Source organism: Rana temporaria, chromosome 7, assembly GCF_905171775.1.
Source record: "Rana temporaria chromosome 7, aRanTem1.1, whole genome shotgun sequence".
NCBI lineage: Eukaryota > Metazoa > Chordata > Amphibia > Anura > Ranidae > Rana > Rana temporaria.
In genome coordinates, this window is record NC_053495.1 from 83268494 (window position 1) to 83284331 (window position 15838).

Here is a 15838-nt window from a genome sequence, read left to right on the forward strand (position 1 = left end):
GACGTCTTCTGTCAATAGCGCGGGTCTCAAGTGGTTAAACAATGGGACATTGTGGCAAAATTGCAGGCAGCTCGAGGCCTGCCCCCCAACTCCCCTCCCCCCACCCGTTAAAGTTCTCCTGCTGTCTCCACTCCTTGGCTTGAGAAAGAGGTTGATCCCTTGAAACACATTGCTATGAAAATATTTTGGTTTCTGGTCCATTTGCTTGCTGCACTTGTGTGCAGCATCAGACCACCCATGTACAGTCGTATGAATGTAGGTGAAGATTGGATTCACACTTTTGCCTAATGCGCATTCCATTCATCAATGTGCATCATGAAACATGCAAACTTTTTCGAATGACCGGAAAAACATAACTTAACTCTTTACACACAGGTCCCAGAAGACAGCAGGGATCATTCAGAACATGCAGCGGGACCCACGCATGCACAGTAGAGAAACAGGAGTGAAGCAGAAAGCCTTCACTTCCTGGTTCCCTTACCAGGAAAGGCGGCAGAAGCACCCGTGAGTCGATCTGAAGATTGGCTTTGGGTGCCGATAACGCAGGGCTCCCTGGACAGGCAAGTATCCATATATTAAAAGTCAGCAGCTACACTTTTTTCCCCTAGACGGAACTGCGCTTGAGAAGCGATTTTGCTGAAAGAGCAAAGGGTGCCCTGTTGATTTGAACACTTTAATACCCGTTTACAGTTTGACATTAGGTTGATAGATTTATTAAACAACTCTACCTACCTGTTCTACCAACAGATGATTCAGATGAACTGTTAAAGCCAGATACCGGCGATTTCAACTGTGCAGCACTTCGATTACTAGCTTGGTTATAGTTGCCAGAGGATCCCACAGATGGCAGCGATTGCCTGGAAGATAGTGTAACTGGATGATTTGAAGGGATAGCTTGAACAGAACTGGCTGGAGAATTCCTCTGAATGCTTGGGCTAGGCATTGAAGGACTGTTGACTGCCTTTGTTACGGGTAAGGTCACAGGCGTCTTTGTAAGATTACCATTTGTAGACTGATTTTGTACTGGGATGAATTCAACATTGCCAGACTGCTGATTAGTCACCAATGTCCCTGTGGTACCTTGAAGGATCTGCGACTGGGAAGGCATAGCAACTGGAACATGCAGAATAACTGGCAAAGACTGGAGGGAAACAGACACTGGTTGGGTGCTGCTGGTTGATACTTGACTATTTCCAACAACTGTTGCAGTACTAGATGCAGAGAGAACAGAAGGAATAACTGGAGACGAAGTAACTGGTGGATTAGGTTTCGACTGAGCACCTTGAGTGTTTTGAGCATTTACTGTAATGCAAAAAAGAAAATATTGACATTACCAAGCATCTACACATTACATTTTTAAACATGTACCGTATATACGCGAGTATAAGCCGACCCGAATATAAGCCGAGGCACCTAATTTTACCACAAAAAAAATGGGAAAACTAATTGATGCGAGTACAAGCCTAGGGTGTCCATGCCTCACTGTGCCCATGACTAGAATGACGTTTAACTTGGGAGTCTATAGAAGTGCCCAGCTTTGGGGAGGGGGAAAAAAATTAAAAAATCGGTGCTCCCCCAGCCAACAAACTTTGCACACTTATAGAGGAAGAGTGAGGCTATATGTGTGCCATGGTTGGGGTCCAGGGGACCTACAGCTGGCACCAGGTCCCCAAAGTCCGGGGGAGATCAGGCACAAAGGTGACTCGAGTATAAGCCAAAGGGGGGCATTTTCATGTGCTGAAAAACCTGGCTTATACTCGAGTATATACGGTATATTACTGTAAAAAAAAAAAAAAAAAATAATATGTTAAATACAAAGAAAGCACAGCCTACTTTTTTGCTGAATTAGCTTCCAATCAGGTGGTGCTCTGGTTTGAAGCGTGCTATTGGATGGCTGGTTGACTGGTATTTGTGAAGCAGCCGATGTCCTTAATGGTAATGTAGAAGTGTTTGGGGTAGTCGATGTAGATGGAACTAAAATAAAAAAAAAAAATGTAATTTTGTACAGCTCGTTTTTTAATCAAATATATTTTCAAAACACATAAGGATGATAGGCTTACCACATTCTGCCCCCCCCCCCCCCCTTTGTATTCCATCAAGGAACACAGGAATTCTATTACAGGCTGCCTATGGAGGTTGGGACACAGCAAACAAAAACAAATGACTCAATTCTACGAGAAAACATTTTTTGGAGGCATGCTGTACAGCACAAAGTAAACCTGTAGATTGGCATATTGAATTTCACAGAAAACTACAGCACTGCAAACTGAAAAAGGAAAGGTAGTTTTAAGAACCTTAGCGTAAATGAGAACATGGCTTGTGTAGCAACTGTACATGCACATTTTTTATTTACTAGATTTACACATTAAGGCAGTTGGACACTTTTTTCAACTGCCCCTGAACACATTCAATGTTATCCTATGTGTCCATGTACACAGTCTCGTTTATTGCCTTGTTTTAGGCAGTTGCGTTTAACCTCGTTTCTCGTTTTTCCAGAAGCAAGAAAAATGGGTTCAGACGCAAACGTTTTCCACGTTTCAGACGCTAAACGCGGTACCAGCGTTTTGCCGCAATTTAGTTTATAGGCGTTTTTAAAGGTGACCTATTTTATTACATTAGAAATCTCAAAAATGATGGCAAATGATGAAAACCCATAAAAAAAAAAACTGCAATTTCTTGCATTGCAGACACTCCACAACTTGTGGCAGGTGACGCGACAAGTGGACACTCCACAACTTGTGGCCAGTGGTAACTCCACAACTTGTGGCAGGTAATGTGACCAGGTGACGTAGCAAGTGTGGCAAGTGGACACTCCACAACTTGTGGCAAGTGAACACTCCACAACTTGTGGCAGGTAATGTGACCAGGTGACATGGCCAGTGGACAATCCACAACTTGTGGCAGGTGATGTGGCAAGTTACACGCTAAATACAAGTACACTGCTGCTCTCTCAGCTGCTACTCTGGTCTCGCAAAATGGCTGAAATGGTTAATACTGTTTTTTGAGCTTAGGGAGGGTCTTATGAAGTTTCTTAACTAAACGCTTATAAAACGCAAACACGGTAAAACGCCGCAAAATTCGCAACAAAACGGGCGTTTTTAAACGCCGGTTTTAGCCTTTAAAAACATGCGTTTAGCACCGGCGTCCCGTGTGCATGTGGCCTAAAAGTGAAGTACAGCCAAAGCTCATTTGGCTGTACTTCTCCTGTGGATGACATGAGCGTAATGTGTTCCGAGAGCCTGAGCCAGTCACTTCCGTCCCCTCCACAGCCCAGCGCTCCAGTGAGCGTGTGGTGTGGGGGTCAGAGCAGAGATCTGTGAATGGCAGTCAGTTCTCTGCTCACTGATCAATTAGTCTAATGCCGAACTTCAGTAATTATCTCATCTTTCCATCTATTAAATCTTCTGCCCTTGTTTTAACTTTGTATAATAAAACTTTTTTTTCTGACAGTGAATACCTCATACAGCCCGCTTCCTGTTTGTCGGGGGAAAAAGCCTAGGTTTATGACATCATGCACAGCTCTCTTGTGAGCGTTTGCCAGAAAGGGAGGGGGATGAGTCATAAAAGCTGCAGAGCTGGAGGTGTGCCTCTTGTGTATCCAGGAAGTGAACAGGCAGTAGCTTCATCTGCCCACAGATACATAGAGGGCGAGGTTGAAAGAAAAAAAGACAAGTCCAACCTATGTGTGCGATTTTAGGTCAGTATTACATTGTATATCCCTGTATGTTGTCGTTCAGGTGCTTATCTAATAGTTTTTTCAAATTATCGATGCTCCCCACTGAAACCACTGCCTGTGGAATAGAATTCTGCATCCCCACTGCTCTTACGGTTTATGTAGTTTAAGGTTTAACCACTTTTTTTCTAATTTTAGAGAATTAAATTCCCTTTTGCGGAAAAGTTTTATTCCCATTGTGGGATCACCAGTATATTTGTACATTGGTAAATAGGATTGGTCCCGGGACAGAACCCTGGGGGACCCCACTTTCCACCCCGGACCAGAGTACTTCCTATTTATCACTACCCTTTAAAGCCCCTATAGACACTTTTCAATCCATGTACTCACCCTACTGGCTATAACCCCTCACACTGCACTTAGTAGCTCAGTTCGTCAAAAAGTAGTACAAACATAAAAAGGAGGCGTGGGTGCTGTGTTCGGCAATGAATTTCAGAGAAAGATTTTACGGCGAGTACAAAAATCCTTTTTTCTCTTTCGTTAATTGACGGACACAGCACTGTAGTCTTGACCTTAGGGATGTCCCCAAGCAGTGTCAAAAAACGAGGGGTGGGAACAGCAAACAAACTCCACCCATAACCAGAGCTTCTCAAGCGAGGAGAAGCAACCTTAACCAGCCGCCTGCAAAACCTTGCGGCCGAACGAAGCATCCGCAGATGCACTCACATCAACCTTGTAAAATTTATTGAAAGTGCGAACGGATGACCAGGTCGCCGTCTTACACACCTGTGAAACAGACACTTGATGTCGGAAAGCCCAAGAGGCACCAATTGCCCTGGTCGAATGAGCCGTGACAGGGCATAAGCCTAAATCACGATCGGTCTGATCTACTGAGAAATGGTGGCCGACGAGACCGCCAGGCCCTTCTTCGGACCAGTTACTGACACAGAGTCTGACCTCCAAAAACTGAGCCGTAGCAGACAGATACCCCCGCAGAGCCCGGACCATGTCCAAGGAATGCAACGAAAACCTCTTTGGGATGCAACGACTGAGGACACAAGGATGGAAGCACAATGTCCTAATTTAGATGAAAGGCCGAAACAACCTTAGGAAGAAACGAAGGCTGCGGGCGTAGCACCGCCTTATTTTTGTGGACTTGCAAGACAAGGCCGCCAACTCAAACCCTCCTGGCAGATGTAATGGCCACCAGAAAGGCTACCTTCTGAGAGTGTGTGTCAATAGTGGGATCTCTCTGTTTTCAAACAGCAGTTTCTGAAGTACCGAGAGCACTAGATTTAAATCCCACGGAGGCAGAGGTGGTCGAACCCCCTGTACAAATGTACTCACCAATATATGAGTCTCCAAAGGTCACTGAAAAAATAAAAATTAAAAAAAAAAGGACAGCCAAGGCTAATATCTGCCCCTAATGGTGCTTAAGGCAAGTTTCTGATCCATTCCTCGCAAAAACAGCAGGATCCTGGAAACCAAATATATATGTAGACACCACCCCATCTCCTCACATGGAGATATAGGCCTTCCACGTCCGATGATAAATCTTCCGAGAAGATGACTTCTGTGCTCTCAGCATGGTGGCAATTACCAAATCCAACAGACCTCCCTTAGCATCTGACTTTCAACAGCCATGCCGTTAAAGCCAGCGACCGTAAAGCAGGATAAAGTATAGGACCTTGCGATAGAAGGTCCTCCCGCATCGGCAGTCGCCGGCATGCTCCGCCCACTGCATGATGCAAAACTTTCAATGCTGCAGCTGAGCTCTTTGATGGTTGACATACGCCACGGCCGTGGCGTTGTTAGACTGAATCCTGACTGGGCTGCCATGCATCCTTTGCGACCATGTGGAGAGGCAAACGCCTGATTGCTCGAAGTTCCAGCACATTGATCGGCAGGCGGGATTCTTCCTGCGTCCAGCAACCCTGTGCCGACTGAACGCCCCAGACACCCCCTTCAACCGGTCAGGCTGGCGTCCGCCGTGATCACCGTCCAATTGAAAAGAAGGAACGACCTCCTGGACTGTACGGCCCGAGGCTTCAGCCACCAGACCAGGGATTCCTTAACTAGGTGGCTCACCCGAATCTGACAATCCAGAGACAACGGAGACTTGTCCCATTTGGACAGGATCTCCTCTTGCAAGACTCGTGTGAAATTGAGCATACTGTACCACCTCGAAAACGGCCACCATGAGACCAGGAATTGCATGCAAATGCGCAGTAACGACCACTTGCGGAATGCCAACAGCTTCACCGCAGCCTGAACAGTATATGTAGCTTGTCTAAAGGGAGAAAAACACTCACCTCTGAGGAGTCCACAATCAAGCCCAGGTACTCCAGGCGTTGAGTCGGCATCAATACCGACTTCTGGAGGTTTAGGACCCAAACTCCCGAAAAGTCTGACTGGTGATTGCCAGCACCTTGGTGAAAACCCTTGGTGCCAAAGGGGAGAGCTACAAATTGGTAGTGCTTCTGATGCCTGACGCATATGGGGACATGCAAGTATGCGTCCTTAATGTCCAAGGACCCCAGAAAATCCCCTGGATGGCATGCAGCTACCACAGAGCGAACCGATTCCATCCTGAATCTTAGCACTTTTACAAAGGTTTGGAGTGCCTCGAGATCCAGGATTGGATTTTTGGGACTACAGATTGGAGTAGAATCCCTGAAACCTTTCTGGCGATGGCACAGGTACCATCAACCCCGCGCATAAGCAGGTCCTGCAATGCCCCCCAACAAGGCTTTCCTGAAGAGCCGGAAGAAGATGAAGGTTTGAGGGAAAAAAAAAAAAAAAAAAAACTGTTTGGTGGACAAGAAATAAACTATCTTTTTCCCCCCGATTAAACCACTTCGCAGACCCACTGGTCGGTAAGTAGGGAGGTCCACGGAGCTGCGAACTCTCGAAGACTCTCTCCCTGGAATGGCAAATCCACCAGAGCCATTTAAAGCCCCATACACACGGTGTGTATGCTCCATCGGACAAACTTTCAGTTTTCATCGAACAAAAGTTCGCTCTGCAAACGGACAAACTTTTTGGCAACAAAAGTCCTACGGTGCAAAGTCCTATCGTGTGTACAGAAATCCATCTGACTTTTATCCGAAGTACAAATATGCATGCCCAGAACCAATGTTAAAATCAACCAACAATAACAGAAGTTGATCAAAGGATGGCGGAAAAGAGCAGAAAAAAAAAAAAAAAACGCGTGACGTGGGGAAAATTTGCAGAAAAGTCCTGCCGTGTGTATGCTATGGGTGTGCCAGGCCTACTCCCTTCGGACAAAAATCCACGAAAATATTTGTTTGAAGTCCGAGGCTTTAGCGGTCTGGTCCGCGGACCAGCATTTCAGCCAAATCAAGGGAGCTGTAACTAAGGCCGCGTCGCAGAAATACTTAAGGCCGTGCACCAGCTGGTCTGCCAGTTCCATGCAGACTGGGGAAGCCTGTTGCTTTTCCAACTCACGGTGCAACAATTTTGCCCATTTAGTAAGCGTCTGAGACACTAGGGCCATGGCCAATAATGGCCGCAATGTCGACCCCACCACCGTGAATATGGACCGGGCCACCGCCTGAGCTCTCCTGTCTGCAGGGTCCTTAAAGGAAGGGGTCCCCTCCACCAGAATGGTTGTTACTTTAATTAACCTGGACACTGGGGGGGGGGGGTCCACAATTGGGGGAGATGTCAATTTTTTCAGGAAACTCTCCTTAAAGGGGTAACGGACTGCTATGCGTTTTGGGACCGAAAAGGCCCACTGCGGACATTCTCATTCTTTGTAGATAAACGTATCAAAATAAGTTAATTAGGAAAACATCTTAGCCGTGCGGCCCGGCTTGTGGGACCCAAAAGGGACCGAACACCTCAGAAGATGTCCGCGCTGCATCCTTCATCTTTAGGGTATCCCGCACCGCTGTGATAAGTGCTCCAACAAGCGCTTTCTCCTGTACTGACCCGGATACGGAGTCATCTTCACTGTCCGAATGGTACTGGTCTGCACCCTCTGACACGTCAGAACAGGGGCTGTGTGCCACAGCAAGGCCCGAGTCTGAATCAGAGCTGTCCCCAGAAGACGTGGGGGGAGGGGGCATTTTTTATACCCCTTGCACCCACACGGCGCTTCCACCCTGGCAACAAAGGACTCCAGGACTGCCGTCAAAGCGTCCATAGGCACCGCAGGTGCAAGGGAACCTGTTGCTACCACAGGGATGTCTGGGGAAGAAGCGCCAGCTTCTGACGCCATGCTGGCCTGCACTCGCCTGACACTCTGGGACCAAGGCAAGGCACACAAAAAAGTCCAACCTCCCAGCTGCCAGAGTGAGGGGCCCCCCGCAGGACTCACCACCCTTACCCAGGTACTGCGCCAAGCTGCATTGCTGTCCGCTCTCCTTTGTGCAATTGTGCACCTTTCTGAGGGAACAGTCCCAGCGTTGGAGGTAAAAAAAATCAGCCGAGACCACAAGAAAATGGCCGTCTCAGCCACATCCACGGGCTCCGGGAAAAAGGCCACTGACCGCCTCCGGGAAAATGGCCGCCAGCCTTCCCTGCTAAAAACCACACAAAAATGGGCACGACCACGCTGCGTCAGACTGTACATCAAAAAACAGCAGAATACCCCCCAGTATGGCCAGAACAACGAGGGACCACCAAACCCAGCGCAGCCCCCTGCCAGAGCACAGAGCCCTCCGGTCTTCACACAGCGGCCCATGCATGGGGAGGAGGGAAAGGACAGGGAGAGAAGAGAGGGAGAAACCCCCTATTCAACCTCCCAAGGGATGCCCAGCTGTGTCATCCTGCCGGGACAATTGAAACGCCCACTTACAGACCCATCACCCGAGCAGTACGTGGTGGCTGCCGGCCATGGCCCACTGACTCGGACAGCAGTAGCCCAGTCATATGTGGGCCCCGGAGCATATAGCTCACCGGCCACCCCTGGAGCAGACGGGGCATGCCATGGCCGACCCAGTGTGTAGCTATGGTCTGCTCACGCTCAATGGCAGGGCTGGGGAGACTACCATGATCTATATTATCCAGCCCGTCACCCAGCCCGGCAGTTGATATATCTCAGGAAACAAAAAAGTAGAAACAAAATTAATAAAAAATTCCAGGACCAATGGTCCCCGCCAGGAGACAGGTCCTTCTACACTAGGCAGGAAAAAAAACTAAAGTTGCTGAGTGCAGTGTGAGGGGTTATAGCCAGTAAGAACGCCCTTTGGGCGGTACTGTGCAAGTTTGCTGTTTTTAACATGCTCTGCCTAGTCCTCTCCTGAAGGTGGCGATATAACCCTAAGGTCAAGACTACAGTGCTGTGTCCGTCAATGAACGAAAGAATGTGTCCTAGTCTGAAATGCTGTACCCTACGCTAAAACTGCACTAGCGTGTGGTAGCGTTCAAAACATTCACCAGTGCAAAGACCAGGATTGTCAGGACAGGAGGGACAATAATAGCACGTGTCACGACTATATCCACGCTTTCTACAGACATTTTCTTTGGGGGGCTCGTTGAGTAGGGGTACTAGGGAGGACATACAAAAAATGCCCCATGCAGCTGGCTTACTGCATTTGGATTGGGATGAGGTGAAGCAGAAGGGCTCCGACGATCTCTTCCTGGAATTTAAGGATGGATCCAATCCGTCCTGAAGCTCTGTATAGCACATGAGCGTTCAGCAAAGCCAATTGAAATAAGTATACAGACACTTTTTTGTACCAGGGTCTAGCCTTACCAGCAACTAGGTACGGCGCGCCAACAACTGGTCGTTGATGTCCACCCCTCCTATATTTTGGTTATATTTGTGGACACAGGGGTTTCTCCACAACACCAGTCGCCGTAAGAATTTGGACCGTCGTGTCTGCGTGAAGGAAGGACAGAAAGAAAACATTCTTATTAGCCCTCCACTTCATAGCAAGCAAATTATTACACTTGATTTTCCTTCAAGTGTTTCCACCTGAATACCAGGGTTGGCCAGTGAATGGGGGAAGCAAGGGTGCTGCAGAAGTACTACTTGTGCTTGCCACCTTGAACTGCACTTATGGGACTCGCCGCATACTGCAGTGCTGGATGTACGACCAGGGTGTAATAGGCCACTGGTGCTTGCCAGTTCACCAGAAGGATGAGCGGCACTAGTACTTCTCTGCTCCAAACGAGAGCCATGCGGTTCTTCCACCTCAACAGCAGAAGAATGGGGTCGGGTACACCTGACCTTAGCAGGGACCACAATGCAGTCAGTGCCATCTTTCATGGAGCTGCTGTCTACAGGATCGTATTCTGAGCCTGAATCAGACAGATGAGCGACTTCCTCTTCACCATCTGTCATGCTCAGAAATGTGTAGGCCTCTTCACTAGTGTACCTTCGATTTGCCATTTTTGGCTCTAAATTTACTGGTACACTAGTAAGATTCAAAGGAAAAAAGCTCCAAGGCCAGTGATTGGGAACCTTGGCACCCCAGATGTTTTGGAACTACATTTTCCATGATGCTCAACTACACTGCAAAGTGCATGAGCATCATGGGAAGTGTAGTTCCAAAACATCTGGGGTGCCAAGGTTCGCCATCACTGTCCTCGGCTGTCAGCAACTGTATCAAACGCTACAAAAAAAAACTGTTAGTGATCGCAGGGATCAGGCCTGACTGCAAACGCTGCAGTTATGCGTTTAGTGTTTTGTAAGTGACAGTGATCGATACTGCACTTGGGTGGACTGGGCGGAGGGGCAAAACGCTGGTGCTAGGTCTGGGCTGATCCCGCCAACACTGCGTTTTGGGAATCCTAAACTGCTGGGGACGGTAGTATAGATCTGATCAGATGAGATATTGATCCTTTTAGACACTATACTACTGAGAGGTGTACGCTGCGTACATGGATGTTGGTGCTACTGGCGATGCCTGGGGCAACTCAGACCCTAAAATCCAACTGATATCACCCGCCGGGCGATTAGGGGGGTTAAACCTTAATTGGGTAATAAACGGCGGGTGCTTTGACGCTATATAAAACAAAAACTAACCAACCAGCGTCACCCGTAACACTTATACAGTGATGGCTGGTGACAGGGGTGAAAGGGGGCAAATCGGGCGGTTAAAACCTTTATAGGTTGTATATGGGGGTACCCGACGCTATGAAAACCTAACCAACTGGCCAACTAGCGACACCAATACGGCGATCAGAAAAAAGATTGCTTAGGGACACTGGCGACAGGGGGTGAAAGGGTTAACTGGAGGGCGATCAAGGGGGTTAAACCTTTATTAACTAACACTGCAAATCGGTGACACTGACGGGGGATGCGGGGGGGGGGGGCTTGGGTCGAAAAGCGTGCCTACGTGTACTAGTGTCAGTGTACTGTTGGTGCACTTACTATGTGATGTCTTCTCTCCTTGGTGCAGGACGAAAAGACCAGAGGAGAGTGACACCACTTCCTCTGCTTCTGTTTACATTTACAGAAGCAGAGGGTTAAACTCATTCATCAGGAGCGATCGTGAGGGGGTGGCCATGAATCGGTGGCCTCAGCACCAATCTCTCCTGGAACGATTACGACCCCCGCAGGCACGCTAGGAGCCAGGTACACCCATCTGCCTTCCCGTGCCATTCTGTTGATTTATGTTGTCGTGCGGCGGTCGCCAAGTGGTTAAAATAAGATTTTTGTACTCGCGGTAAAATCCTTTTCCCTGAAGTCCATGGATGCACACAGCTTCCTTATACTCTTGACTGTAGGGTTATGTTCCGTCTAATAGGAGAGGACTAGGCAGATGTCAATGGTTAAAACATGTAAACTTTAGCAAAGCTGAAAGATCCTTGCCCAGGGGGCAGTCCCTCTGGTCATAACCCGCCACACTGCACTAAGCAGCTCAGTTTGTCAAAAAGCAGTACAAAAAAAAAAAAAAAAAAAAAAGGAGGGGTGGGTGCAGTGTCCGTCCATGGTATTCAGAGAAAAGGATTTTACGGTTAGTATAAAAATACAAATTTCTCTATCGTCCATGGACGGACACAGCTCCCTTATACGCTTGACTTTAGGGACGTCCTCAACTAGTGTCAGAAAGGAGGGGTGGGAACCGCAATCAAAAAACAAAAAATTCACCCCAACACACTAGAGCTCCTCAACGGAGGAGATGCAATTTTAAACTGCTGCCTGCAAAACTTTGCGGCGGAAGCAGGCATCCGAAGATGCACCAAAATCAACCTTGAAAAAACTTGGTGAAAGTGTGAACGGATGGCCAGGTCACCGGATGGTGGTACAAGGTCCTCATTCAGATGAAAGGCCGAAACCACCTTTGGAAGAAAGGAAGACTTTATCTCTATGGCGGACCAAGTAGGGGGACTTGCAAGACAAGGCCGTCAACTCAGACGCGTCTGACAGACGTAATGGCCACTAGAAAGGCAACTTTCTGAGAGAGCGTCAAGCGAGGAATCTCTGATGTTCTCAAAAGGAGGTTTCTAAAGCACCAGGTTCAAATCCCACGGAGGTAGTGGTGGTCGAACTGGAGAAAACATATGTCGAACACCTTGAACAAATGTACTCACCAGGGAGTGGGACGCCAAGGGTCGTTAAAAAAACCAGCCAAAGCTGAAATCTGCCCCTTAATGGTAACCAAGGCAAGCTTCTGATCTACCCCCCCCCCCCCCCCCCCCCCGCTGTAAAAACAGCAGGATCCTAGAAACAGAATATGTACGTGGATGCCACCCCCATCTCTTCACACAGAGATGTAGGCCTTTCACAAGCAATGGTAAATCTTCCAAGAAGATGACTTCCATGCCCTCAGCATGGTGGAAATAACCAAATACAAGAGGCCCCGGTCTCTCAGCACCTAGTTTTCTACAACCATGCAGTTAAAGCCAGCGACTGTAAAGCAGGATGAAGAATGGGACCTTGCGAGAGAAGGTCCTCCCGCATTGGCAGCCGACAAGGGGCATCTGCCAACCAGGCGTATTAGGTCGGCGTACCAAGGGCGCCGAGGCCAATCTGGGGCAATTAGGATCATTGGGCTCCCCTCGGGTTCCGCTTTGTGGAGCACACGAGGAAGCAGTTTCAGTGGGGAAAATGCATACATCAGCTGATACTGTCCCCATGGGGCCACCAACGTGTCTGTCACGTCCGCCCAAGGATCTTTTGACCTGGCTACGAACCTCAACACCTTTTGATTGAGTCGAGAAGCCAGGAGATCCACGTCTGGCTCGCCCCATCTTAGGCAAAGGAGGCGGAACACATGCGGGTGTAGTGACCATGCTCCTTGGTCCAGCGCCTGGTGACTTGGGTAGTCTGCTTGCTAGTTTTCTACGCCTGGAATGCATATGACCAATAGAGCCGGCATGCTCCGTTCCACCCACCTCAGGATGTAAGCGACCTCAAGCGCTGCAGCCAAGCTTCCTGTTCCTCCCTGATTGACATATGCTACCGCCATGGCATTGTCCGACTGGATCCTGACTGGACGCCCCTGTAGGCTCCGCGACCATGTGGAGAGGCACAGCCTGATCGCTCGGAGTTCCAGAATATTGATTGGCAGGCGAGATTCCTCCCATGTCCAGCGACCCTGTGTCGACTGAACACCCCAGACTCCCCACCCAACCGGTCAGGCTGTCATGATCACCGTCCCGTGAAAGGTAAGGAACGACTCCACGGCACGAAGAGCTAGAGATCTCAGCAACCAGACCAGGGAAGTCCTGACTAGTGGTCTCACCCGGATTTGACAATCCAGGGACAACGGAGACTTGTTCCTCTGAGACAGAATGTCCTTCTGCAAGACTCGAGTGTGGAATTGAGCAAACTGTACTGCATCGAAGCAGGCTACCATGAGACCCAGGACTTGCATGCAAAAGCGCAGAGACGACCACCTGCGTGATGCCAACAGCTTCACCGCCGTCTGCCCCACACAGGGCGTCCCGACAAGCCGGAAGGAGAGGAAGGTTTGAGGGAAAGAATCTGTTTGGTGGACGAGAAAGAAATTCTATCTTGTACCCTGATGAAACCACTTCGCAGACCCACTGGTCAGAAATCAGGGAGGTCCACCAAACCGCAAACCCGTGCAGACGTCCCCCTCACCCGAGAGTTGGGCGGGGGCAACACTTCATGCGGTCGCAGGCTTGTTTGGCTTGCGAATCCAGGGACGTTTCTGTCCCCCAGCAGGCTTTTTGTCGGTCTGAGGACAGACGAAAATACCGCTTTTGCGCAGAAAAAGAGGGTCCCGGCCTGCCGCGTGGCTCTTTTCCTTTTCTGGACTGGGGGAGGAGCGTACTCTTACCACCCGTGGCATCCTTTATGATTTCGTCCAGGGAGACATTAAATAGCCTCTCGCCCCGGAAAGGCAAATCTGCCAGAGCCTTCTTGGAAGTCTGGTCTGCAGACCAGATCTTAAGCCAAATCAGGCGTTGCAGAACCACCTCAGATACGGAGGCTCTGGAGATCAAGGGAGCTGCAGCCAGGGCTGCATCGCAGACATAGTTGAGGCCCTGCACCAACTGGTCAGCAAGTTCTACGCAGCCTGGAGGAGCATGATGCTCTTCCAACTCCTGGTGCAAGAGTCTCGCCCATTCAGTAAGCGTCCAACACCAGTGTTATAGCCAAAAAAGGCTGCAAAGCTGAACCCAGCATAGAGAAAATGGACTGACCTACCGCTTCGGACCCCTCCTTAAATGCACGGGTTCCCTAACCGGAATTACGGTTGCCTTGTTCAACCAGGATACCGGGGGTCCACAACCGCATTCCTTGTCTATGAACTTATCAAAAAAGGTTACATAAGGAAACACTTTAGCCGTGCGGGCCTGCTTGTGGGGCCCAAAAGGGACCAAACCCTCAGCAGATGTCCCGGCAGTATCCTCTAGCTTAAGAGTGTCCCGCATTGTGGTAATAAACACTCCAACAAGTGCCTTGTCTTGTGCTGACCCGGACCTGGAGACCTCCTCACTGTCCGAAAGGTCCTGGTCTGAAACCTCCGATACCTCAGAACCAGGGCCCTGGGCCGCAGCCGGGCCAGAGTCAGAGCTATCCCTAGGAGATGTTGGGGGTTTTTTTTTTTTACCCCCCTTGCGCCCACACACCGCTTCCATCCTGGCAACAAATGATTCCAGGACTGCCGACCAAGTGTCTACAGGGACCGGTTGTCAGCACTGGAATGTCTGGGGAAGAAGCGTCAGTTTCTGGTGCCATGCTGACCCGCTCACCTAACAGCCCTCGGGGACTAAGGTCAAGGTACAAGTGCATTAAAAGAGAGACCCACCCTCCTTGCTGTACTGACCAAAAGGGGTATCCCAGGAGACTCACCACCCTGACAAGAAAAGCTACACAGCGATGCGGTTCGCTCTCCTTTACACTGCTGTTCGCACCATTCAGAAAGTCCGACCCAGCACTAGAGGCCAAAACCTGTTAAACCACACCAAGATGGCTGCCGGTCACCTCAGAAAAAAAAAAGAAAAGTGCAAGCTTCTAGAAAATGGCCGCCCGCTGCAACTGCCCGAGTCACAGTGCGGCTACAAGACAATGGCTGCCAGCCGCATTTCAATAGCAGCAGCGCGGGCAAAAGAAAATGGTGCTGATTTAAAGAAAAATGCTGCAGAGGGACACAGAGGTGGAAAAAAAAAAAGTGGCCCCAGAGCAGAGGACCCCCCATGGCAGACCACCCACACAGAGCGCAGGCTCAGAACACCCCGCAGCCCCCAGCCAGGATAGGAAAAGCAACCTCAGGTACATCCAAGGTCAGTCACAGCAGGCCCATGTATGGTGGAGGAGGGAAGGGATGGGAGTAGAGTAAAGGGAGGACACGAGACCCCCTAGTCGACCCCCCCAGGAAAGCCCAGCTGTTCCATCCTGCCAAGGCAGGAGGAAAAGTACTTACCTGTCCCTGACAGACCGACTTCCGCGCAGAACGAAGTAGCTGTCAGCCACGGCCCACTGCGACACAGACAGCTAGCAGCCTGGTCATATGTGTGCCCCGAAGCAAAAAAAAGCTCGCCGGCCACCCCTGGAGCAATGGGGTATGCCGTGGCCCGACCCAGCGCGTAGCTAAGGCCTGCTTACCCATACAAAGTATGCTTGTAGGGAATACAAGGATTTATATTATCCAGCCTGTCACCCAGCCGGCAGTTGATAGAAGATCTCAGGATCAAAAAAAATAAAAATAAAATGAATCTCTAAAAATAAAAGTTCTTCAGGACCATTGGCCCAAAAGGGAGCCAGGTCCTTCTCTA

At 49.4% G+C, this 15838-nt stretch overlaps 1 protein-coding gene across 4 annotated transcripts in view; it reads right to left on the minus strand.

Annotated features, from left to right (window-relative positions):
- LOC120945452 (activating transcription factor 7 interacting protein) overlaps positions 1-15838 on the minus strand; it is a 278332-nt gene that overhangs the window by 112607 nt on the left and 149887 nt on the right. For all 4 annotated transcript variants that reach the window (XM_040359610.1, XM_040359612.1, XM_040359608.1 and 1 more), the window contains 2 exons: positions 1834-1974; positions 733-1302 (listed from right to left, as the gene is read on the minus strand). In XM_040359610.1, coding sequence (XP_040215544.1) covers positions 733-1302; positions 1834-1974 — 711 coding nt within the window. The remainder of the gene's footprint in view (positions 1-732; positions 1303-1833; positions 1975-15838) is intronic.